The 20393-nt window shown below is 36.9% G+C and overlaps 1 protein-coding gene across 4 annotated transcripts in view; it reads left to right on the forward strand.

The window, feature by feature from the left end:
• The window catches only part of RNGTT (RNA guanylyltransferase and 5'-phosphatase), a 323844-nt gene that overhangs the window by 194844 nt on the left and 108607 nt on the right, over positions 1 to 20393 (forward strand). The window contains exon 15 of one of the 4 annotated variants that reach the window (XM_036871769.1): positions 16601 to 16642. The exons of the other annotated variants lie outside the window; for them this stretch is intronic. Within the exon in view, the coding sequence (XP_036727664.1) occupies positions 16601 to 16627 (27 nt within the window). The 3' untranslated portion in view covers positions 16628 to 16642. Of the gene's footprint in view, positions 1 to 16600; positions 16643 to 20393 lie in introns of those variants that run through there. 4 annotated transcript variants of the gene reach the window in all.

A 20393-nucleotide genomic window follows, 5' to 3' on the forward strand; every position in this document is an offset into this window, starting at 1 on the left:
CTGTCATAAGTAGATATGGTAATTGTAAGTTACGGGTAGGAGGGATCCTTTTTTTTTTCTTTGAATTTTATTTTATTTTTTTATACAGCAGGTTCTTATTAGTTATCCGTTTTATACATATTAGTGTATATATGTCAATCCCAATCTCCCAAATCATCACAGGACCACCACCACCCCCTGCTGCTTTCCCCCCTTGGTGTCCATATGTTTGTCCTCTACATCTGTGTCTCAATTTCTTCCCTGCAAACCGGTTCATCTGTACCATTTTTCTAGGTTCCACATATATGCGTTAATATATGATATTTGTTTTTCTCTTTCTGACTTACTTCACTCTGTGTGACAGTCTCTAGATCCATCCACGTCTCTACAGATGACCCAATTTCGTTCCTTTTTATGGCAGAGTAATATTCCACTGTATATATGTACCACGTCTTCTTTATCCATTCGTCTGTCGATGGGCATTTAGGTTGCTTCCATGACCTGGCTACTGTAAATAGTGCTGCAGAGAACATTGTGGTGAATGTGTCTTTTTGAATTATGGTTTTCTCTGTTTATATGCCCAGTAGTGGGATTGCTGGGTCATATGGTAATTCTATTTTTAGTTTTTTAAAGAACCTCCATACTGTTCTCCATAGTGATTGTATCAATTTACATTCCCACAAATAGTGCAGGAGGGTTCCCTTTTCTCCACACCCTCTCCAGCATTTGTTGTTTGTAGATTTTCTGATGATGCCAATTCTAACTGGTGTGAGATGCTACCTCATTGTGGTTTTGGTTTATATTTCTCTAATAATTAGTGATGTTGAGCAGCTTTTCACGTGCTTCTTGGCCATCTGTATGTCTTCTTGGGACAAATATCTATTTAGGTCATCTGCCCATTTTTGGATTGGGTTTTTTGTTTTTTTTTTTACTGTTGAGCTGCATGAGCTATTTATATATATTGGAGATTAATCCTTTGTCCGTTGATTCATTTGTAAATATTTTCTCCCATCCTGAGGGCTGTCTTTTCGTCTTATTTGTAGTTTCCTTTGCTTTGCAAAAGCTTTTAAGTTTCATTAGGTCCCATTTGTTGATTTTTGTTTTCATTTCCATTTCTCTAGGAGGTGGGTCAAAAAGGATCTTGCTGTGATTTATGTCATAGGGTGTTCTGCATATGTTTTCCTCTAAGAGTTTTATAGTGTCTGACCTTACATTTAGGTCTTTAATCCATTTTGAGTTTATTTTTGTGTGTGGTGTTAGGGAGTGTTCTAATTTCATTCTTTTACATGTAGCTGTCCAGTTTTCCCAGCACACTTACTAAAGAGACTGTCTTTTCTCCATTGTATATCCTTGCCTCCTTTGTCATAGATTAGTTGACCAGAGGTCTGTGGGTTTACCTCTGGGCTTTCTATCCTGTTCCATTGATATATATTTCTGTTTTTGTGCCAGTACCATACTTTCTTGATTACTGTAGCTTTGTAGTATAGTCTGAAGTCAGGGAGCCTGATTCCTCCAGCTCCATTTTTCTTTCTCAAGATTGCTTTGGCTATTCGGGGTCTTTTGTATTTCCATACAAATTGTAAAACTTTTTGTTCTAGCTCTGTGAAAAATGCCATAGGTAGTTTGATAGGGATTGCATTGAATCTGTAGTTTGCTTTGGGTAGTACAGTCATTTTCACAATATTGATTCTTCCAATCCAAGAACATGGTATATCTCTCCATCTGTTTGTATCATCTTTAATTTCTTTCATCAGTGTCTTATAGTTTTCTACATGCAGGTCTTTTGTCTCCCTAGGTAGGTTTATTCCTAGGTATTTTATTCTTTTTCTTGCAATGGTAAATGGGAGTGTTTCCTTAATTTCTCCTTCAGATATTTCATCATTAGTGTATAGGAATGCAAGAGATTTCTGTGCATTAATTTTGTATCCTGCAACTTTACCAAATTCATTGATTAGCTCTAGTAGTTTTCTGGTGGCATCTTTAGGATTCTCTATGTACAATATCATGTCATCTGCAAACAGTGACAGTTTTACTTCTTCTTTTCCAATTTGGATTCCTTTTGTTTCTTTTTCTTCTCTGATTGCTGTGGCTAGGACTTCCAAAACTATGTTGAATAATAGTGGTGAGAGTGGACATCCTTGTCTTGTTCCTGATCTTAGAGGAAATGGTTTCAGTTTTTCACCATTGAGAATGATGTTTGCTGTGGGTTTGTCATATATGGCCTTTATTATGTTGAGGTAGGTTTCCTCAGTGCCCACTTTCTGGAGAGCTTTTATCATAAATGGGTGTTGAATTTTGTCAAAAGCTTTTTCTGCATCTATTGAGATGATCATGTGGTTTTTCTTCTTCAATTTGTTGATATGGTGTATCACATTGATTGATTTGCGTATATTGAAGAATCCTTGCATCCCTGGACTAAATCCCACTTGATCATGGTGTACGATCCCTTTAATGTGTTGTTGGATTCTGTTTGCTAGTATTTTGTTGAGGATTTTTGCATCTATATTCATCAGTGATATTGGTCTGTAATTTTCTTTTTTTGTAGTATCTTTGTTTGGCTTTGGTATCAGGGTGATGGTGGCCTCGTAGAATGAGTTTGGGCGTGTTCCTTCCTCTGCAATTTTTTGGAAGAGTTTGAGAAGGATGGGTGTTAGCTCTTCTCTAAATGTTTGATAGAATTCACCTGTGAAGCCATCTGGTCCTGGACTTTTGTTTGTTGTAAGATTTTTAATCACAGTTTCAATTTCATTACTTGTGATTGGTCTGTTCATATTTTCTGTTTCTTCCTGGTTCAGTCTTGGAAGGTTATACCTTTCTAAGAATTTGTCCATTTCTTCCAGGTTGTCGATTTTATTGGCATAGGGTTGCTTGTAGTAGTGTCTTAGGATGCTTTGTATTTCTGCAGTGTCTGTTGCAACTTCTCCTTTTTCATTTCTAATTTTATTGATTTGAGTCCTCTCCCTCTTTTTCTTGATGAGTCTGGCTAATGGTTTATCAATTTAGTTTATCTTCTGAAAGAACCAGCTTTTAGTTTTATTGATCTTTGCTATTGTTTTCTTTGTTTCTATTTCATTTATTTCTGCTCTGATCTTTATGATTTCTTTCCTTCTACTAACTTTGGGTTTTGTGTGTTCTTCTTTCTCTAGTTCCTTTAGGTGTAAGGTTAGATTGTTTATTTTGAGATTTTTCTTGTTTCTTGAGTTAGGATTGTATTGCTATAAACTTCCCTCTTAGAACTGCTTTTGCTGCATTCCTTAGGTTTCGGATCGTCGTGTTTTCATTGTCATTTGTCTCTAGGTATTTTTTTATTTCCTCTTTGATTTCTTCAGTGATCTCTTGGTTATTTAGTAACGTATTGTTTAGCCTTCATGTGTTTGTGTTTTTTACGTTTTTTTCCCTGTAATTGATTTCTAATCTCATAGCATTGTGGTCAGAAAAGATGCTTGATATGATTTCAATTTTCTTAAATTTACTGAGGCTTGATTTGTGACCCAAGATGTGATCTAACCTGGAGAATGTTCCATGCACACTTGAGAAGAAAGTGTAATCTGCTGTTTTGGGATGTAATGTCCTATAAATATCAATTAAATCTATCTGGTCTGTTGTATCATTTAAAGCTTGTGTTTCCTTATTTATTTTCATTTTGGATGATCTGTCCATTGGTGTAAGGGAGGTGTTAAGTTAAAGTCCCCCACTATTATTGTGTTACTGTCGATTTCCTCTTTTATAGCTGTTAGCAGTTGCTTTATGTATTGAGGTGTTCCTATGTTGGGTGCATAAATATTTATAATTATTATATCTTCTTCTTGGATTGATCCCTTGATCATTATGTAGTGTCCTTCCTTGTCCTTTGTAACATTCTTTATTTTAAAGTCTATTTTATCTGATATGAGTATTGCTACTCCAGCTTTCTTTTGATTTCCATTTGCATGGAATATCTTTTTCCATCCCCTCACTTACAGTCTGTATGTGTCCCTAGGTCTGAAGTGGGTCTCTTGTAGACAGCATATATATGGGTCTTGCTTTTGTATCCATTCAGCGAGCCTGTGTCTTTTGGTTGGAGCATTTAATCCATTCACGTTTAAGGTAATTATCACTACGTATGTCCCTATGACCATTTTCTTAATGTTTTGGGCTTGTTTTTGTAGGTCCTTTTACTCTCTTGTGTTTCCCACTTAGAGAAGTTCCTTTAGCATTTGTTGTAGAGCTGGTTTGGTGGTGCTGAATTCTCTTAGCTTTTGCTTGTCTGTAAAGATTTTGATTTCTCCATCGAATCTGAATGAGATCCTTGCCGGGTGGAGTAATCTTGGTTGTATGTTCTTCCCTTTCATCACTTTAAGTATATCATGCCTGACGTGGGGCTCAGAACCTTCACTCCAGTGGGTGGACTTCTGTGGTATAAGTGGTCTCCAGTTTGTGAGTCACCCACCCAGCAGTTATGGGATTTGATTATATTGTGGTTGCACCCCTCCTACCGTTTCACTGTGGCCTCTCCTTTGTCTTTGGATGTGGGGTATCTTCTTTTGGTGAGTTCCAGTGTCTTCCTGTCGATGTTTGTTCAGCAGTTAGTTGTGATTCTGGTGCTCTTGCAAGAGGGAGTGAGAGCACGTCCTTCTACTCTGCCATCTTGAACCAATCTCTCTAAATTAGGAAGGATCTTTAATTGTCTTAAAACAGGAATTTAAAAATATAGTCAAATAAATCTAATTATCTCTTAAAACAGTTTTTTTCTAAATAGTGAGGTGGATATTTGTTTTCTTCATATCCCAAAGTTTCATTTTCTATAGAATTATTTGCCAGTAAGTAAAAATGACAAGCTTCTAGTTCAGGAAATTCACAAACTGTACTATATGCAATGAAATGTAAGATTTGGAGAAACTATTATAAATTTAATATTGCAAATACAAGTCAGCAGTAAGGTACCATTTGGATATTTACAGTTTTACTAAAATATTTTAAATATTAATATTTAAGTTCTTTCTATAGTGTGACCAGATCAGAACATTTGTGATACCCAGGAAATACCTTCACAAGTGGTCATTCATCTGCTAAAATAATATGTTCTTTCTAGTGTTAAAGTAGTTTTAATTGTTTTCTGCTAAGATTTAGTCTGGTAATAGTCAAAATATTAACAGTGAACACACATTATATATCTTTTTAAAAAAAGTAGTCTATCCAGAATCTATATAGATAGACACATAAAATGACATTTTAGGTTGTTTGCCTATCCAAAATTTCTTCTCAATAGATTGCAGTATTTTAGAGTCAGATTCAACTTACTAAGTCTTAATAAAAACAGTTCTCTAGTCGGAAATTCATTTCGTATAAAACTTTTTTCTTTTTTTTTGGTTCAAAGGATGCTGAGACTTTGAGAAACAAATAGTATAAATGAATATTTAAATTAAATGTACCCCTAATGTGTATATATATATTTTTTTTACATTTTATCATCAAATGTTACAACCATATTGATATCTCTTTGGGTATCTCATCTTTTTTTTTTTTTTTTTTTCTTATTTGTCAGTATTTGAAAACTTTCTAACACGAAAAAGGAAAGCAGGATAATATGCTTGTTTAAAACCAAAAGCATGAATGGTTAGTACCGTTATTAAGCAAACAAATATTATAGCCAACATTTATTGAGCACCAAGTGCCAGGCACTGCTCTAATTAATTCTCAGACAACCTGTAAAGTGTAGGTACTTGTAGCATTTTCAGTTTTACAGATCAGGAAAACGTAGAAGGCTTAGTGACACACTGAAGGTTACAGTGCCAACAGGTGGTTTACATTATATTGCCTCCTATGGAGTATTATTTTAGTGTATACTATTTAGTGTACTAATTACTATTTATGTTGCATTACCATATATAGTATATTATTGTAATTCTTGAAGCCCTTCTGAGTTTTGATTTTACAGCAGGCCAAAATTATCTCTGTAATTGGTATAATACTAGTTAAGACACGGATTGTACTAAATGACTTGACCAAAGGAAATGTGGTTCCACCACAAGGATCAAGGTAGAGTCCTTGTGGTTTATTTACATCCAAAGAGATGGGAGTATAAAGAGCTCAAAGTTATAATCTTACTTCTACTACTTATTTAGTCATTGTTGAGTGTTTATGTTCATTAGTTGTTAATTGTAAGAGCTGAGAGTTCTTGTATTGAGAACATTTGTGAATTGCTGAAATATTAAAAGGCTTCTAATTAAAATATCTTCTGATATAGTTATGGAGTGTTTTCCTTTTTGTTCACAAAGTGTCTAGTTTGGAGTTTATTGTGTCATATATTTCTCCTCAGCCATGATTTTTTAGAAGGGCCAACCCTCCTAGTTGTTTTCCTTTTGAATTAAATGCTTTTTATTTTGCCTTTATTACTTTTTAATATCCAAGAGATTTGGGTGAAAGTATTATATGGTTATTAATTTGAAATAGTCTCTAGAAATCTATTTCTTCAAGAACCAGCTGGGAAGAAATCAGGTATATAAACAAATCACCTGAGCATTTTGTGTGCTCTGACTAGCTCAGAAAGAAAAAGTTAGTACCTCATTTGCAAGATATTTTTTTCAACCAGGTGTGGTAGTTTTGCTAGATACAGTGAAAAACAGTCTCTCATTTTTTGACTCAAAGTTGTGTATGCATTGTGAGCATAGATGGAATTAAAGCATTTTAAGGTTTTTCAAGATCAGTGTATCTTGGACGCATTTTGATGACTCAGGGCTGATTTTAGCTGCAGAAGGGAACTAGAGCAGAATTGCACTGAGAAGGAACAGATGTTTTCTAAGTTTCAGGATGAGTAGGTTGGTTGCATAGCACAAGAGTAATTGGATGATGTAAAAGGCAGTGACAGTGAAAATAAGCAAGGAGATGTTCTCAGGGTGGTTATGGTTTAGCAAAAGGATGAATGAAATAAGGCAACATGCATATGATGTAGGTCATTAGATGTCACAAAGTGGAGATTTCTGGAGTGAAATGGAGCCACACAAGGCAAAGGTAGAAACTGTACTGGTGAGGGTAAGTTACTACCAGTGATGAACTATTCCGTTCTCTTTTATCCTATTAAGAGATATAGACTTCTGTGCTCTATAGGGCTCAGTCTTATCCATAATAAGTAAAATCTTAAGCCTGTTGAGGATTTTCAAATGCCTTTACTGGCCTGAATGATTTATTAAATCAATACAATTATGAAAAATTATAGTTTGGGAGAGAAAAGTGAAGACAAGTCTGTTCTTTTGAGTTCTTCTTATTCTTGGTGGAGTGCCAAATGTCCTTAATAGATTGACTTCCCTTGAGTCCAGGCCTCTGCTTCACTCAGTTCTGTTGGCTGTTAACTAATGGCCACCTCTTCTGAGGAACTTGAGATAGAGCCACATCGCTTTCTTCCTCCAAACCTTCCACTCCTTGATAGTTTCTATTTTAGGCATCTTGACACTCTCTAGCATAAATTCAGTCTCCTGTTTCTGGCCTTCAGAACCTTTCTTAAGTTTATCCCACACTAGTTTGATTTTTTTTTTCATTTTTAAATCATTACCAAGAGTGGCTTCCTGTTGCCCACTGTAGCAAATGTAAATTCCTTCCATTGGGCTTTCCTGTGCTCTTGTCCCCTCATTTTCCCTAACTCCCACTCCCCTCTAATGGTGACAATTCCCTATTCCTTTGACTATATGTACTAGTCTCTTGGCAATTTTATATCTCAAAACTTACCTGCTAGTCAAAAAGAAACATTGATTAGGTATATATGTACAAAGTGTTTTGGTGAAGACAGGGATATAAAGATTAATAAGCTATTTTCTCAATGTTTTCTAATAGCCTATATGGGAAAAGAGTCTGAAAAAATATATATACATATGACTGAATCACACTGCTGTACACCTGAAACTACCCCAACATTGTAAATCAACTATATTTCAATAAAAAATACAGTAAAATAAAAAAAATTATTTTATATGCCCCTAACTTATTTATAGTCTGATTGGTGAGATGGAAAGAATCTCTTTGTAAAAAGATAATTAACAACAGAAAGTAGAATGTGATGTGTCAGATGCTTGGAATTAGCTATAGATGTCCAAAGCTGAGGAAAAACTCTGGGCTGGGGTAGTTGAAGTGGGATTCACAAAGGAAATAAGAACTGTGTTTTCCTACCAATTAGGTGAATAGTAGGGTGTGCGTGTGTGTGTGTGTAAGAACTGTGTTGTCCTACCAATTAGGTGAATAGTAGGGTGTGTGTGTGTGTGTGTGTGTGTGTGTAAGAAAGAGAGACTTTGTCTTTCTCTGTTTACTCCCTGTAGGAATAGGAGAATGACAGGTGTTTTAGGGAAGTAGAAAATGCAAAGTGTGGAGTGGAACTATAAAGTCTTGCCTTGAGTATAAAAGCAAAAGTTTATGTAAGGAAGTAATACGAGATATGGTTGAAGAGGTAAATTGGTGTTAGAGAATTAAAAAGAAAAAAAACACACTAACAGCACAACTATACAGACCACTTTAAGAATTTGTAATTTGGAACTGGGCAGGGACTAATACCTTTTTTAGAGAAACATCAGAATTTTAGCTGAGAACCAAACTCACCATCAAGAACTGACATTTTCTTGCTGATTTGTATCAGTATTTCAGATGGCTTCTTTAGACTCAGCTAAAGTAACTAATAATAATGCTCACTGCCATGGACAGACAAAAGGGTCCTGGATTCCTAAAGTCATAACTGTCAGGTAGTAAAATATTTTTATATCTTCTTCATATTGTTTGAAGTAGAGCTAATATAAAAATAGTTCCGGGCTTCCCTGGTGGCGCAGTGGTTGAGAATCCACCTGCCAATGCAGGGGACACGGGTTCGTGCCCCGGTCCGGGAGGATCCCACATGCCACGGAGCAACTAGGCCCGTGAGCCACAACTACTGAGCCTGCACGTCTGGAGCCTGTGCTCCGCAACGGGAGAGGCCGCGACAGTGAGAGGCCCGTGCACCGCGATGAAGAGTGGTCCCCGCTCGCCGCAACTGGAGAAAGCCCTTGCACAGAAACGAAGACCCAACACAGCCAAAAATAAATAAATAAATTAATTAATTTAAAAAAAAATAGTTCCAATTAATGTTTCTATTTGTTTTTTTTCTGACATTCTCTTGCTGTTCAAGTGGAACTGTTATTTGTGACAGGAAGTGAATGCACTAGAGAACCTTTCTTAATGTGACTAGTTATACTTTTGAATCTGACCGTTCAAGTCACGGAAGATCTTGCCTTTCCATAGTTGTTATTTCAGTTATTTTCATCTCTTTTTTGTGTGTCTTGAGAAGTTAAGATTAAGCCCAAGTCTGTTAGACATAGTTTTCTTGGGAGACTTGTATCCTGGAAAAAGACAACAGATTGATTGGTTCAGGTTTGTTCAGTGCAGATTTTTATTGTGAGAAAGAAATCAGTTCATTATACCTTTTTCCCCATTGAAGGTGATAATTACCCTTTATTGTTGCATTCACAGCTTCTTTAGAGAATTATCTTCAAAATTGTGACTTTAAAAACATAGCATCAAGACTATTATTGACTTAAAAATAAATAATAATTATTTATAAATAATACATAAATAAGTCTAAAAATCTAGCTCTTCTGGTGTACCATTTTCGTTAAACATTTCCTTCAGTGTTTCTGCATGGTAATCTGGAAGCAGAAACCTGAACTCTAGTGATATACTACCCAGTAATAGAATTTGCATATTTTTGGCTTGATATGTATTCTTTCTTTTGGAAATAACAACCTTTGACATTATTTTTAAAGTTAGATGTTTTTGTTAAGATCAATGATCATTTACAAAAACAGCTATGGCATAAATGGAATGGTAACATATGACTTTAATTGTACTAGGAATAGAAAAAAATAAGGTATTTTTATAAAGAGCAAAAGAAATCATTTTTATTGAGCACATATTATATGCCCAGGACATATTATACCTTCTAATATTTATAAAGTCTTATGAAGTAAATATTATTTCTACTTACAGATGAGAAAGTTGAGACACAGAGAGGTTAAATAACTTGCCCGTGGTCATGCAAACCAGTAAATGATATAATTGGGATCTGAACGCAGATTTTCCTGACTCCCTAAGCCCACTCCCTTTGTTCTTTACAAAACTGTTTTTGTGTAAATATTGCTGACTTAAATTTTCCATTGGAGGCGTTGATCAAGTATTCCAAGGGAGTCAGCCCATACAACAACAGTGCGTTGAACAGAGCAAGCTCTATAGAAATGCAAGACGGTAGAGAGATCAGTGACCCAACGACATCATCATTTAATGAAAATTTTCCCATGTAGCTTTTCTAAGCAAGCATTTATGTTAATTTTTTCATTTGATAAAGTGGAAGTATCCCTACCTTCTTAAAGTGTCCTATAATTTATAGAACTTTTATTTTGAGTATCGTCTTGGACTATTTGCCTGTACTTTAATAAAGTGATGGCTTCAGGAATTGTTAATATCTCTTAAGCCAGTTACTGCCTCAGAAAGTGGCCCAAGATTACTGTGCTTCGGGGTTGGTGATTTGCTGTCAGCTATTATTTCTCAAAGTCAAATTCTGGCAGTTCCTTTCTTGCTGCTTCTTTCTTTTTTTTTTTTTTTTGTCCTGTGAGTAACTTAAAAAGTACCAAAATTTCTAGGGAAAATTAGGTGACTAAACTTGTTAAATCAATAACCTTAATTTGCACCTGATTATATGCATCCATAAGCTTTGACCAGTGGGCCTAAAGGTGTCTCTACATCCTCCTTGAAAAGTGTAGTACTTTCATTCACTGACATTGCGTTCCTATTTTTTCTTTTTTTAGTAAGGAGGTGTTAATTCTGCCATATTTGTCTTAAGACAGTACCGCACTACTGGTAATGTTTTGTTTGCTGGAAGGGCCTACAGACTTACCCTTTATTTCTTTTAATTACGTACGCTGCTCTTGTGGTCCTAAATATTTGAATGTGGTTCTGCTTACTGGCTGTATAAGTGTAAAGACAGCCAAGAAGGCAAAAAGCATCAGCAGCTCTGCTCAGAAATGATGTTCTTTCACTTGCGGTGGTTTCTTTTCTTCAGTGAGCCTGCCGCTGCCTTTCCTCACCGTCTCCCTTTCTTCACGGTGGCAGTAGTTGATGTCTCTGTCACTGCTACTCACAGCTGCACCAAGTGACGTAAAACAGGTTTGAAACTTACAATACTTTTCCCAAAACACAGGTGTATCTTCAAGTTTGTCAAGCAGAGTGACTGAACCAGTTCTGCTTTCTATTCTCTTGTCAGCCAGTGCCTTGCCGGAGTTTTCACATTTGTTGTCACAGCAGCGGTGCAGTGTGGTTTATAATCCATATGCCTCTCTTAGGTACATCTGCAGGTTTAAACACTTTGCTTGTCCCTACAACACGGGACTCATCTCTACTGCTTGAGTGCTTCTGGTGTATAATCACGGTAACAGTGTATTTCAGCTTCACCATGGTCATCTTAAAGAAAACACACAGGAGCTTTAATATAAGCTGGGAGCTTTTCTACCAAACTAGAAATATGCTAATGGCAGATTCCAGGCACTCTCATAAAGGCACTATATTATTATTAAGAGGAACCTCTTAAAGAATGGTTTCATCTTAATTAATTTTACTATTAATAAGGCCCCTTTTGGAATTTTTCTTTTGGGGGCTTACAACAGAAACATAAGATGTTGGGTTCTCCTTAATATACAACTAATATGTATTCAGAAATGGGTCAACCATAGTGTCACAGTTTTGTTGTGATCATTTATAGCCATGGAATAATAGCCTGCAGATGCCTCTCAAATCTTTACCTCATTCTTCTCTTAAACCACAGTTTTGAATCTTCAGATGCCTACTGGGCATTTATATTGACTCTTTCAAATAACCTCAGATTTGCTCATTTTTGTTACTTATTCTTTAAATGACCATTTAATGGCTACCAGCATCACTCAGTCATGAAACTTAAATTTATTAGGTACCCATTATGTGCCAAGCACTTTGATAGGCACTGAAGTTAGAGCAGTGAATAAGACTGACATGGTCCCTGCCTTTGTGGAGCTCAGTGTGTAACGCACAAGAGTGCTGATTGATCAGTTCCTCAGGAGTGACGACGGTAATGATCGGGGAGATAAAGGGGTTGTTTGGATGGAGGGCAAGGGTCGGTAGCTTTGTCTCATGGGTTGGGAGGACCTCCCTGAAGACGTCACCTTTAAGCCCAGAATTGAAGGGCATGAAGGAGTTAGATGAGTCGGGGCAGGCTGGTCTCTCTGTGCCTCAGTGTCCTCATGTGTAAAGTACCAAGAGAAAACTAACAGTAAATTAGTTAATGCATGCGAAGCACCTAGGACAGCACCTGGCCCTGAGTGTGGCTGCTGCCTTCATCACCTTTATCATCGTCATCAGTCATTCGTTTATTCAGACATTCAAATAAACATTGATTGAGCATGTACCAAGTGCTGGGTATTTTTCAGTACCGTGGTGGGATTCAGAAATGAAAAATTAAAAATCTGCCTATTCTAGGCTCTTAAGGTGTGTATACAAATAGTTTAATAGCAAAAAGAATAATACAGTAGGAACCGTAAGGGAGGTATGAGCCAATTTCTGGGAAGGAGCAATCCTTAAGATTTTACATGCATAGGTCTTTACTTGCCACTGAAACTTTCCATGTTTGAATCGAGAAAGTATGTATCACACAGACTGAAGTAGGTGAATAGTAGGCGCTCTGTATGTTGGTGAGTGGTCTTGGAAACCTATAAAACTTTCTAGGGTCACTTATACAAAAGCCTCATAACTGCTGGAGACCTTTATTATGATAGTAGCACATGCTTTAGAGGGACTCAATATAGATTAAGAAGTAGATGTCGCCTCCTCTAAAATAAAAAAAGTTCCCCATATTATTCTTCAGGGGTGCAGCAAATGTTGATAACACCAAATGTCTGTTTTAATACTTTGCTATAGTAAAGTGGCATCCCTGACATCATTTTTTGAAATGTATTACCATATGCAGCTGAAAAAAATTAGAGCAAGAATAAAAATTGGTAATCATTTAAATGTTTTTTGTTTGACGGTAGCAAAAGTAGCATACTCCACTTTTGCTGGTACAAAATAAGAAGCTCAGCAGACGGGAATATATTTCAACAAAATGAAGTTTGCAAAATGTTACTTACATCTCTCTCTTGAGAGAAAACAGTTAATTGTGTAGTAAATAGCATATTGTAGCTTTTGGTATATAAAATTAGTGAGCTTCTTATTTGCTGGAATCTTTTGTTTTTATGTCTTAATGCAGTACATTTATGATTAAGATGCAAGCTGTTTTTTTTTTTTTTTGGTCTGAACTTTAAAGCAAAAAGCTGTTATTTCTAATAAACAGGTATTTCCCTCACAATTAGGTAGAACGTTGAGCTGACCATAGCAAACAGTCTCGTAGATAATATCATCCAAAAGGAAGTAGATTAATGTATTTTTAAATTAAGGGTAGTCTTCAGAAATTCCCTGGTAATAGGTCTTTGCAGTGGCTTTTAATCTCTTAAAACACAAGGCTTGCATGGGATGAGACATGAATTAATTTCCCAGCTTTTGACAAAATTGAATCCAAAACCATCCACATACATATGACAGTCACTTCTAGAGAGTAATTAGCTTGCTATAAATACAAGAGATTTCCTGTGAGAAAATTGCTCATGCTATGTAACCAATAGAGAGATCTGGCGGATTAGAGAAAAAGTATATCTATCCAAAAAAATAGAACCCTTCAGTTTTTTAGTTTGTTTTGGCTCTTGTGCTTTTTTGCTGAAATTTAGTTGTGAGAAATGTGGCAGGCTGGTGTGTGAGACATGTTTATGCCCTTTATGGGGTGTGAGATTAACTTCATAATTAGCTTTTAGAGATCTTTATGGAAATTTTTTCGTGAGTCTATTAAAATGCACAAGGATGATTTGCCATTCAGTTGAAAAGCAAACCAATCCCTGAACCTTAGGATAGACTTTAGAACTGACGAATCTGGTGGCATTCTCATCCAAGGTGTGTACCTTGGTTCTATAGCTATAAAATGGAAATGACAGCACCTACTTCTGAGAATCATGGTGTGAATTCTATAGAATAGTGTGGATAAAGCATCTAGCACAAATCTAGGCTTATGAAAGTCATTTTAAAAAATGGTGTTTCCTTCTACCCCCCCCATCACTTCTTCTCTAAGGCATTTAATGAGACATTACAAACAGGGGCCTTGTTCTTTTATCACCTTGGGATCCAGATCATTAGGATCTTCTGATCTTTTTACATTTTTCTTTCATATGAGGAATTGTGGCATGAGAAACTGAGTACATAACTAACTCCACAGGTATGCTTCTTGGATATTTGTTGTAGGGAACCTGGGCTGCCTAAAACTTGATACACCTCTTCTAAAAAAGTAGAGCATGTGGCTGTGTTTGAGAGTTTCTGTCTGTGCTGCAGGGTTCTAACTTAAGGAGACATTTTGATTTTGAGCTCAAGGTATTGTTTCAAAGCCAGGTATCACTTTGGTTTTAATTTATAAATAACCTCGTGGAATAGCCACTTTTCCAATTCAGGTTGACAACACAATGAAAATAAACCAAATAGTCAGTTGTTTGCCTTCCTCTACTACTATTAATAGTTTTAGGCTATATAAAAGCATATAAATATGCTCTATAACGCATATTCAGTAAAACATATATTGAGTAAGTCAAGGTGAACTACATGGGGTTTAGTTTCTTCAGTTTATTTAGTTTTATTTTCTTGTCGTTTAAAATGGAAGTTAACAGAAATAGAATAAGAATTCTTCTGTTTGTGTATGTAATACATGATCATATTTTCCTAACATAAATTGAGTGCAGAATAAACCCCAGGAAATAACAGGAAAGCAGGCTAACAGAATTGCAGCCCCCTATGTCTACCAAAAGGTTTACATAGGTTAACTCATGCAGACCCAATAGGAACCATCTGGCATTGTGCTCCAGGTTACATGGCTTAAAAATTGAACAGCATAGAGTGGCGTAACATAGAGCCTAAGGCTTGTACAGCACGGAGCACACCACAAATGTGTCAAAAGCACTGGAATTAAGATTTTAATCTAGTTCTACCTACTCCACAGTTCCTTATATTCTTTTGTAGCCCTCTCTTTCCTAAATTGTCTCAGTAATCTAGCAAGGTGAGGAAATACTGAATTGTCCTTAAATTGCACTCTGTGTGGTTATTTGAAGAAGTTAAAAGGAAGCAGTCTGGTATGTTGGAAGGAGCTCAGGACCGGGTATGAGATTTGGGGTTCTTGTCTTCGTCTTAAAAGAGCTTTTTTTTTTTAATTAAAAATACAGTTTTTCAGTAAATCATGTCTAGCATCCTTTTTAGTCTTTTTAAACTAAAACTAAAATACAGTCATTTATGATTATTTGACTTTAAGGATTTATAAAAGAAAGTGAACACATTCAAAGTCAAATGAAATAAATGCTTTGAGAATTCTATTCAGATCACATGGTTAAAAGCTTTGGAGCCAGGGGAAAGTAAGCTTGAAACCTTCCGTGACTAGCTGTCTGAATTTTGTAAACATAGTCTGTGACCTCATGGTAACATATGTCTGCTCTTCCTTATAAATTTGGTCTAGTTTACCAAAGGGCGATATATTAATTAGTAATAATAAATTGGAATTACTCTAAAACAGTCTTCCTTATAGAGCAGAATTCAGAATAAGTTAGGTCTACAAGATGTCGCAACCATCCTGGCTTTCCTAAAAGAACTGGATCTACTCCAAGGAGCTCAGCAGTACACATGTCAGAGATAGCAGTCGGATGAGGCCTTCCCCCTCGTTCTGCAGGGCGGGTGCTAGAAGATGGCCCCAGCCATAGAGGAATTGTGGTTGGTCTCTTTCTGATACAAATGTCCTCCCACCTCCCTCCCTCCCCTCAGGTGGTGGTAGGGGAAGCTCTTTGGACTCATCAGAATATGACTGTACAATAATACAAGCTGAAGAAGTATTTGTTGTGCAAATGACCTGTATCTCTTAAAAAGGAGAAAGTACCCCTATTCCCATTCCAAAGAGCTGGAGAGTGTTGTACCTGTGATACACCTTCAGGTAGAGTAAATACTAGAAACCACAAGTTCTATATCTGCAGATCTGGAGGCTATAAATAAAAATAATCACACACATCCAAATGATGAGATTAAATTGTATGTTGGCCAGTGTGGTATAGGAAAGAGGAAAGATTACAGGGCTGATTATCAAGAATGTAGAATCTCCTCCTGAATCTGTCATTTTCTGACTGCACAGGCAGTTGTATGTGTGTGTTTGAGGGCTGGGATTTGTTCATCTTTAGGCCTTGGAAGGTTAAAAAATGACAGAGGTGCTTTCTGTTTCTGTCTGAGCCTCAATTGCAGGGTTTGATTTATTACTCTGTCTCCATTTTAGAAATTTTTTTATATCCAAATATCACCTACATGCTTTCTAAAAGCTCTGGATTTGATATTTAAAATTGAAAAAAATATGTATACATCATAAACATACATATCATACACACACACACACACGCATGCGCGCGCACACACACACACACACACACACACACAGCCCAAACACAGAAAAAAAAATGTAAAGGAATGAATGCTTCTATATTTATTTCTTCCCTGTTACTTTATACAGGCATTTTGTAGTTTTCTGGGTGAATAGAGAGAAGGATGGAAAAAAGAGCCTAGCAACCTACTCAAACTTAAGCCCAGTTCTTCATCCATCAGTGGGATATTTCTTCTTCCTTCAAGAAAGTCTTTCCTCCAAACTTCTGCCTCCTGCTACAATAATATGACTCTTTCTGTCAAAGGGGGTGAGAACTGTTAATAATAACAATAGTATATAAAAATAATGGAATGTCTTATTTTAAATCTTTTTCTCATAATCTGTCTACTATCATTTCTTTCTCCACAGTGATGACAGCCTTTCCATTTTCCCTTACATACTAAATATTTACTAGGATTTCATCTTTTGTATTTTTTCCAAGTTATATTTTATTTTCTGCAAAAATACCTTCTCTAAAATTTTCATTATATTACTTTTCCTAATGGATATTCAAAAGATGCTTTGAATTTGAATTTAGACCCTGTTAGTAGGCTATTCATTAAGTCCTCTGTTGGATCATTAATAAAGTGATCAATTATTAGAGACTCGAAACCAACGTTTTGTGCTCTCAAGGCAGACTCTCAGTGTGTTGTCATATGTCTTTTCTTGGTCTGTAGCCTTTCAGCTTGTGTCCTATTGAATATTTTTATTGAACTAACTTGGCAAATCATATTTCTTGAGACAGTTTGCTGACCCTACTATCTGCAGATTTTGTAGGAAATTTTGATGGAGATCTTTCTTAAGATTTATTATGGAAAATTATTTTAAGAAGGAAATGTAGATTCATTTTAGAGTGGCAGACAGGAAGGCAGAAACTATTTTGTATTTTTCCTTATTTACATGGGTCCTAAGTCACTGTTTAAAATAGGAATCTTGCAAAACTAGCTCACGAGAATGTGAAGGGTTAATATTAACAAAGATGTTTGAGTTCCTGTGAGTGGAGCTATGTAAATGAATTACTTAGTTAAAATTTGCATATTTACACTGTGTATTTTTCTAGTGCTTCTCCTATTTGTATACTTGATACAAAAAGGAATGATACATTCATCTTTTTTCCTACTGTGAACAATATTGATAAATGCTGGGTGGATGGATGCATCATTATCTTTAATATTTTAGGAAGCAGAAAATTCCTGGTTTATAATGAATATGATGCAATGGGATGCCTTAACTTTTGTGTGTTTGTTTTCCATCTGACATAAAAATGCATGGTGGATGGTGTGTTTGCTTACTTTCTCCTCCCTGTTTCCCCCTTCAGTTCTCCCCAGTAGCTGACATCCTATTTCCTCTTTCACTAGAAGTCATACCCACATCCACAAAGGAAAAGCCTAGTTTTATGTGGCAGCATGGTTTAAAAGGACTTCTACTCAGAAAGCTGTGATTGAGCCAACTACTAATTACCCATATAACCAGGTCATTAGGTTGGATTTATTCTATTTTGGTTTGGTTTGGTTTGGTTTTTCAGGCCAGAAGTACATAACTTTTCATGCATGTTTGTATGCAAAATTTTTAATGGAGGATGTACTGTGTGCAAGGCACTGTATTAAAGCTCCATCCTGATGGAGCTTATTGTCAAGTCGAAGACGTAGAGAATTCACGAGGCTGTTTTTCTAAGATAAGGGAAGAGTAAGGTGCTGTGAGAGCACATCAATGAAGCAGAGAGTCCGTGGAGTCAGGGCAGGTTTTCCAGAGAAAGTGATCCTGATAAAAGAGAGGTGGTTAGCCAGAGGGGAAGAGAGGATGATGTGAGAGCCTGATCAGTCCAGAGGGTGAAAATCATTTAATCGTGACTGGAATGTTTCAAAATCTGATGTCACTTCTATAATTTCTTTGTATAATGCTCATCAAGGTTTTTTGTTGTTTTTTTTTTTTTTTAACACATACTTACTGAACACCTCTTTTGTGTTCAGTGGGATCTGGCAGTGAGCAAAACAAGGGTCCTTGTTTTGGTTGCTCAAGGAGCTTACCATCTGATAAGGGAGAATGTAAACAGAAGGAAGAAATTATACTCTGAAATAATATATCACGTGGTATTTCAGGAGCTGACAAAACAGACTCAATTCTCTAGAGAAAAATGTCATCTGAAATTATTAAAGTCAAGCATCAGCTCTTCTTGGCCAGCATGTTGTGCCAGAGAGGGACAACGGGAGAGACGGGTGAGCGTATTTGCCTGGCCCAGGGAAGCCTCTGCACAGTGTATCACTCTGGGAAGGGCGAGGGCGTGGGGAAGGGTGGAGGAGCCATGAGCTGGGGTCTGGCTTGCTGTCCTGAGGGTTGTCTGCCTCCATTTTTTATGCAGTTCCAGCTAGAAAAGGTAAAATGCCTCCCCTACTTCCTTGTTAGTTGTTTGAAATTATTATTCTTAGAATCCTCTGTGAGGTTTTTTTTTCTAACTTTGGTGGTTGGTCTTGAAAGCAGTTTAGTGGATCTCAATGAGTTTTGTTTGTTTTTGTTTTCATGAAATGAAATAGAAGGAAAAAAGTAACAAAGTGCACCAAGTTGGAATATAAATTGTTTTATGAAACGTGTATGTGTGTGTGTCCATAGTAGGTTGGGATATAAACTATTTTTATTACATTAGGTAAACTGGGTCAAACCTTTTTCTCCTCTTTGGTGAAACTTGCATGACTGCAAGTAAGAATTTGGCCTGCAGAGTTACCCATTTTGCTGGCGAAAGATAGTCTTGTAGACCACAGGGTCAGTGTGCGGAACTGAAATGCCGGGTGTCTGGGCCCTCATTCTGACTCTGCCCCTACAGAGCCATATGCTTTGGACAAATTGTAGGCTTTCTGTGAACCTGTGTTTTCAGTCTAAAAAGAGAGGTGGCCTAGGTGAGCTCCTGTGCTCTCTTTTCAGCCGAGATTCTGGGCTTGGTACTCTTTCTAAAACAGTCAGGTGTAAAAAGTGAATTGTCTTAAGGTTGTTTGAGCATTTGCACAGACCTATTATCCATTCAGAGAGGCGGTCCTAGGAGGAGGAACAAAAGAGTGAAGCAAAAAATAATGTACGGCTCACTCCCACATGATCCTGGTTCCCACCAGTACATGCTTGTCCCTCCCTCTAAAAAGTAGACGGTCCACTGCATGCAGATGGATCTAATGAAGGAAATAATGAGTGTAAAAACGCTTGGCCTGGTACCTGCGTAATAGAGCCTCAAAAAATGCTGAGTTGGGACAATGTTGCTTGAGATCTCAACTTCAACAACTAGGCAGTTACATGGGCTACTCGTCACGAAAGTGAGGAAGGCATGAGTGTGTGGAGAAGCCAATATTGGAGAAGGAGGGGCACCTCTAGACCCATTTTCTGTTTCCAGTATTGGATCTGCATATATTACGTGTTCCCTTACTCCTTTGTGAGATGCCGGGGTGACAGAAGGTATCTTCCAGGTACCTTATTATCACTGTGTGCAGTAGGGGGACATCAAGTACAGAAGAATTCTCCAGTCTCATCCCCTCTGGTGCTGGGAGGCTGTCCAAAAAGAGGCTCCAACCATACAATAAAATAACAGAACCCATTTATCCCAGTCACGTTTGGGTGTGTAGGGTCGGTTTTCTTGTAGGAGCTCAACTGTATTCTGAGATCATAGTAATTAAACTGAGCTAAGTGTAGCAAAAGAGTACATGTTGCAAACTCAGTTAAAATTCTCCAATGAAGAGCTCTCTGCTTGTAGCAGTTACCGTGCGTCCAGCGCTGCGAACAACCCCATTTGGGGCATTGTTAGGCAGTGCTGTTGACACATGAATACATTTCACACGATTATCATAAAACTGTGGCCTGGAAATTGAGCAGCCATGGCGCTGCATCTCAGACTCACGTTTATAAT

The sequence above is a fragment of the Balaenoptera musculus genome, chromosome 12, assembly GCF_009873245.2.
Source record: "Balaenoptera musculus isolate JJ_BM4_2016_0621 chromosome 12, mBalMus1.pri.v3, whole genome shotgun sequence".
Classification (NCBI taxonomy): Eukaryota; Metazoa; Chordata; class Mammalia; order Artiodactyla; family Balaenopteridae; genus Balaenoptera; species Balaenoptera musculus.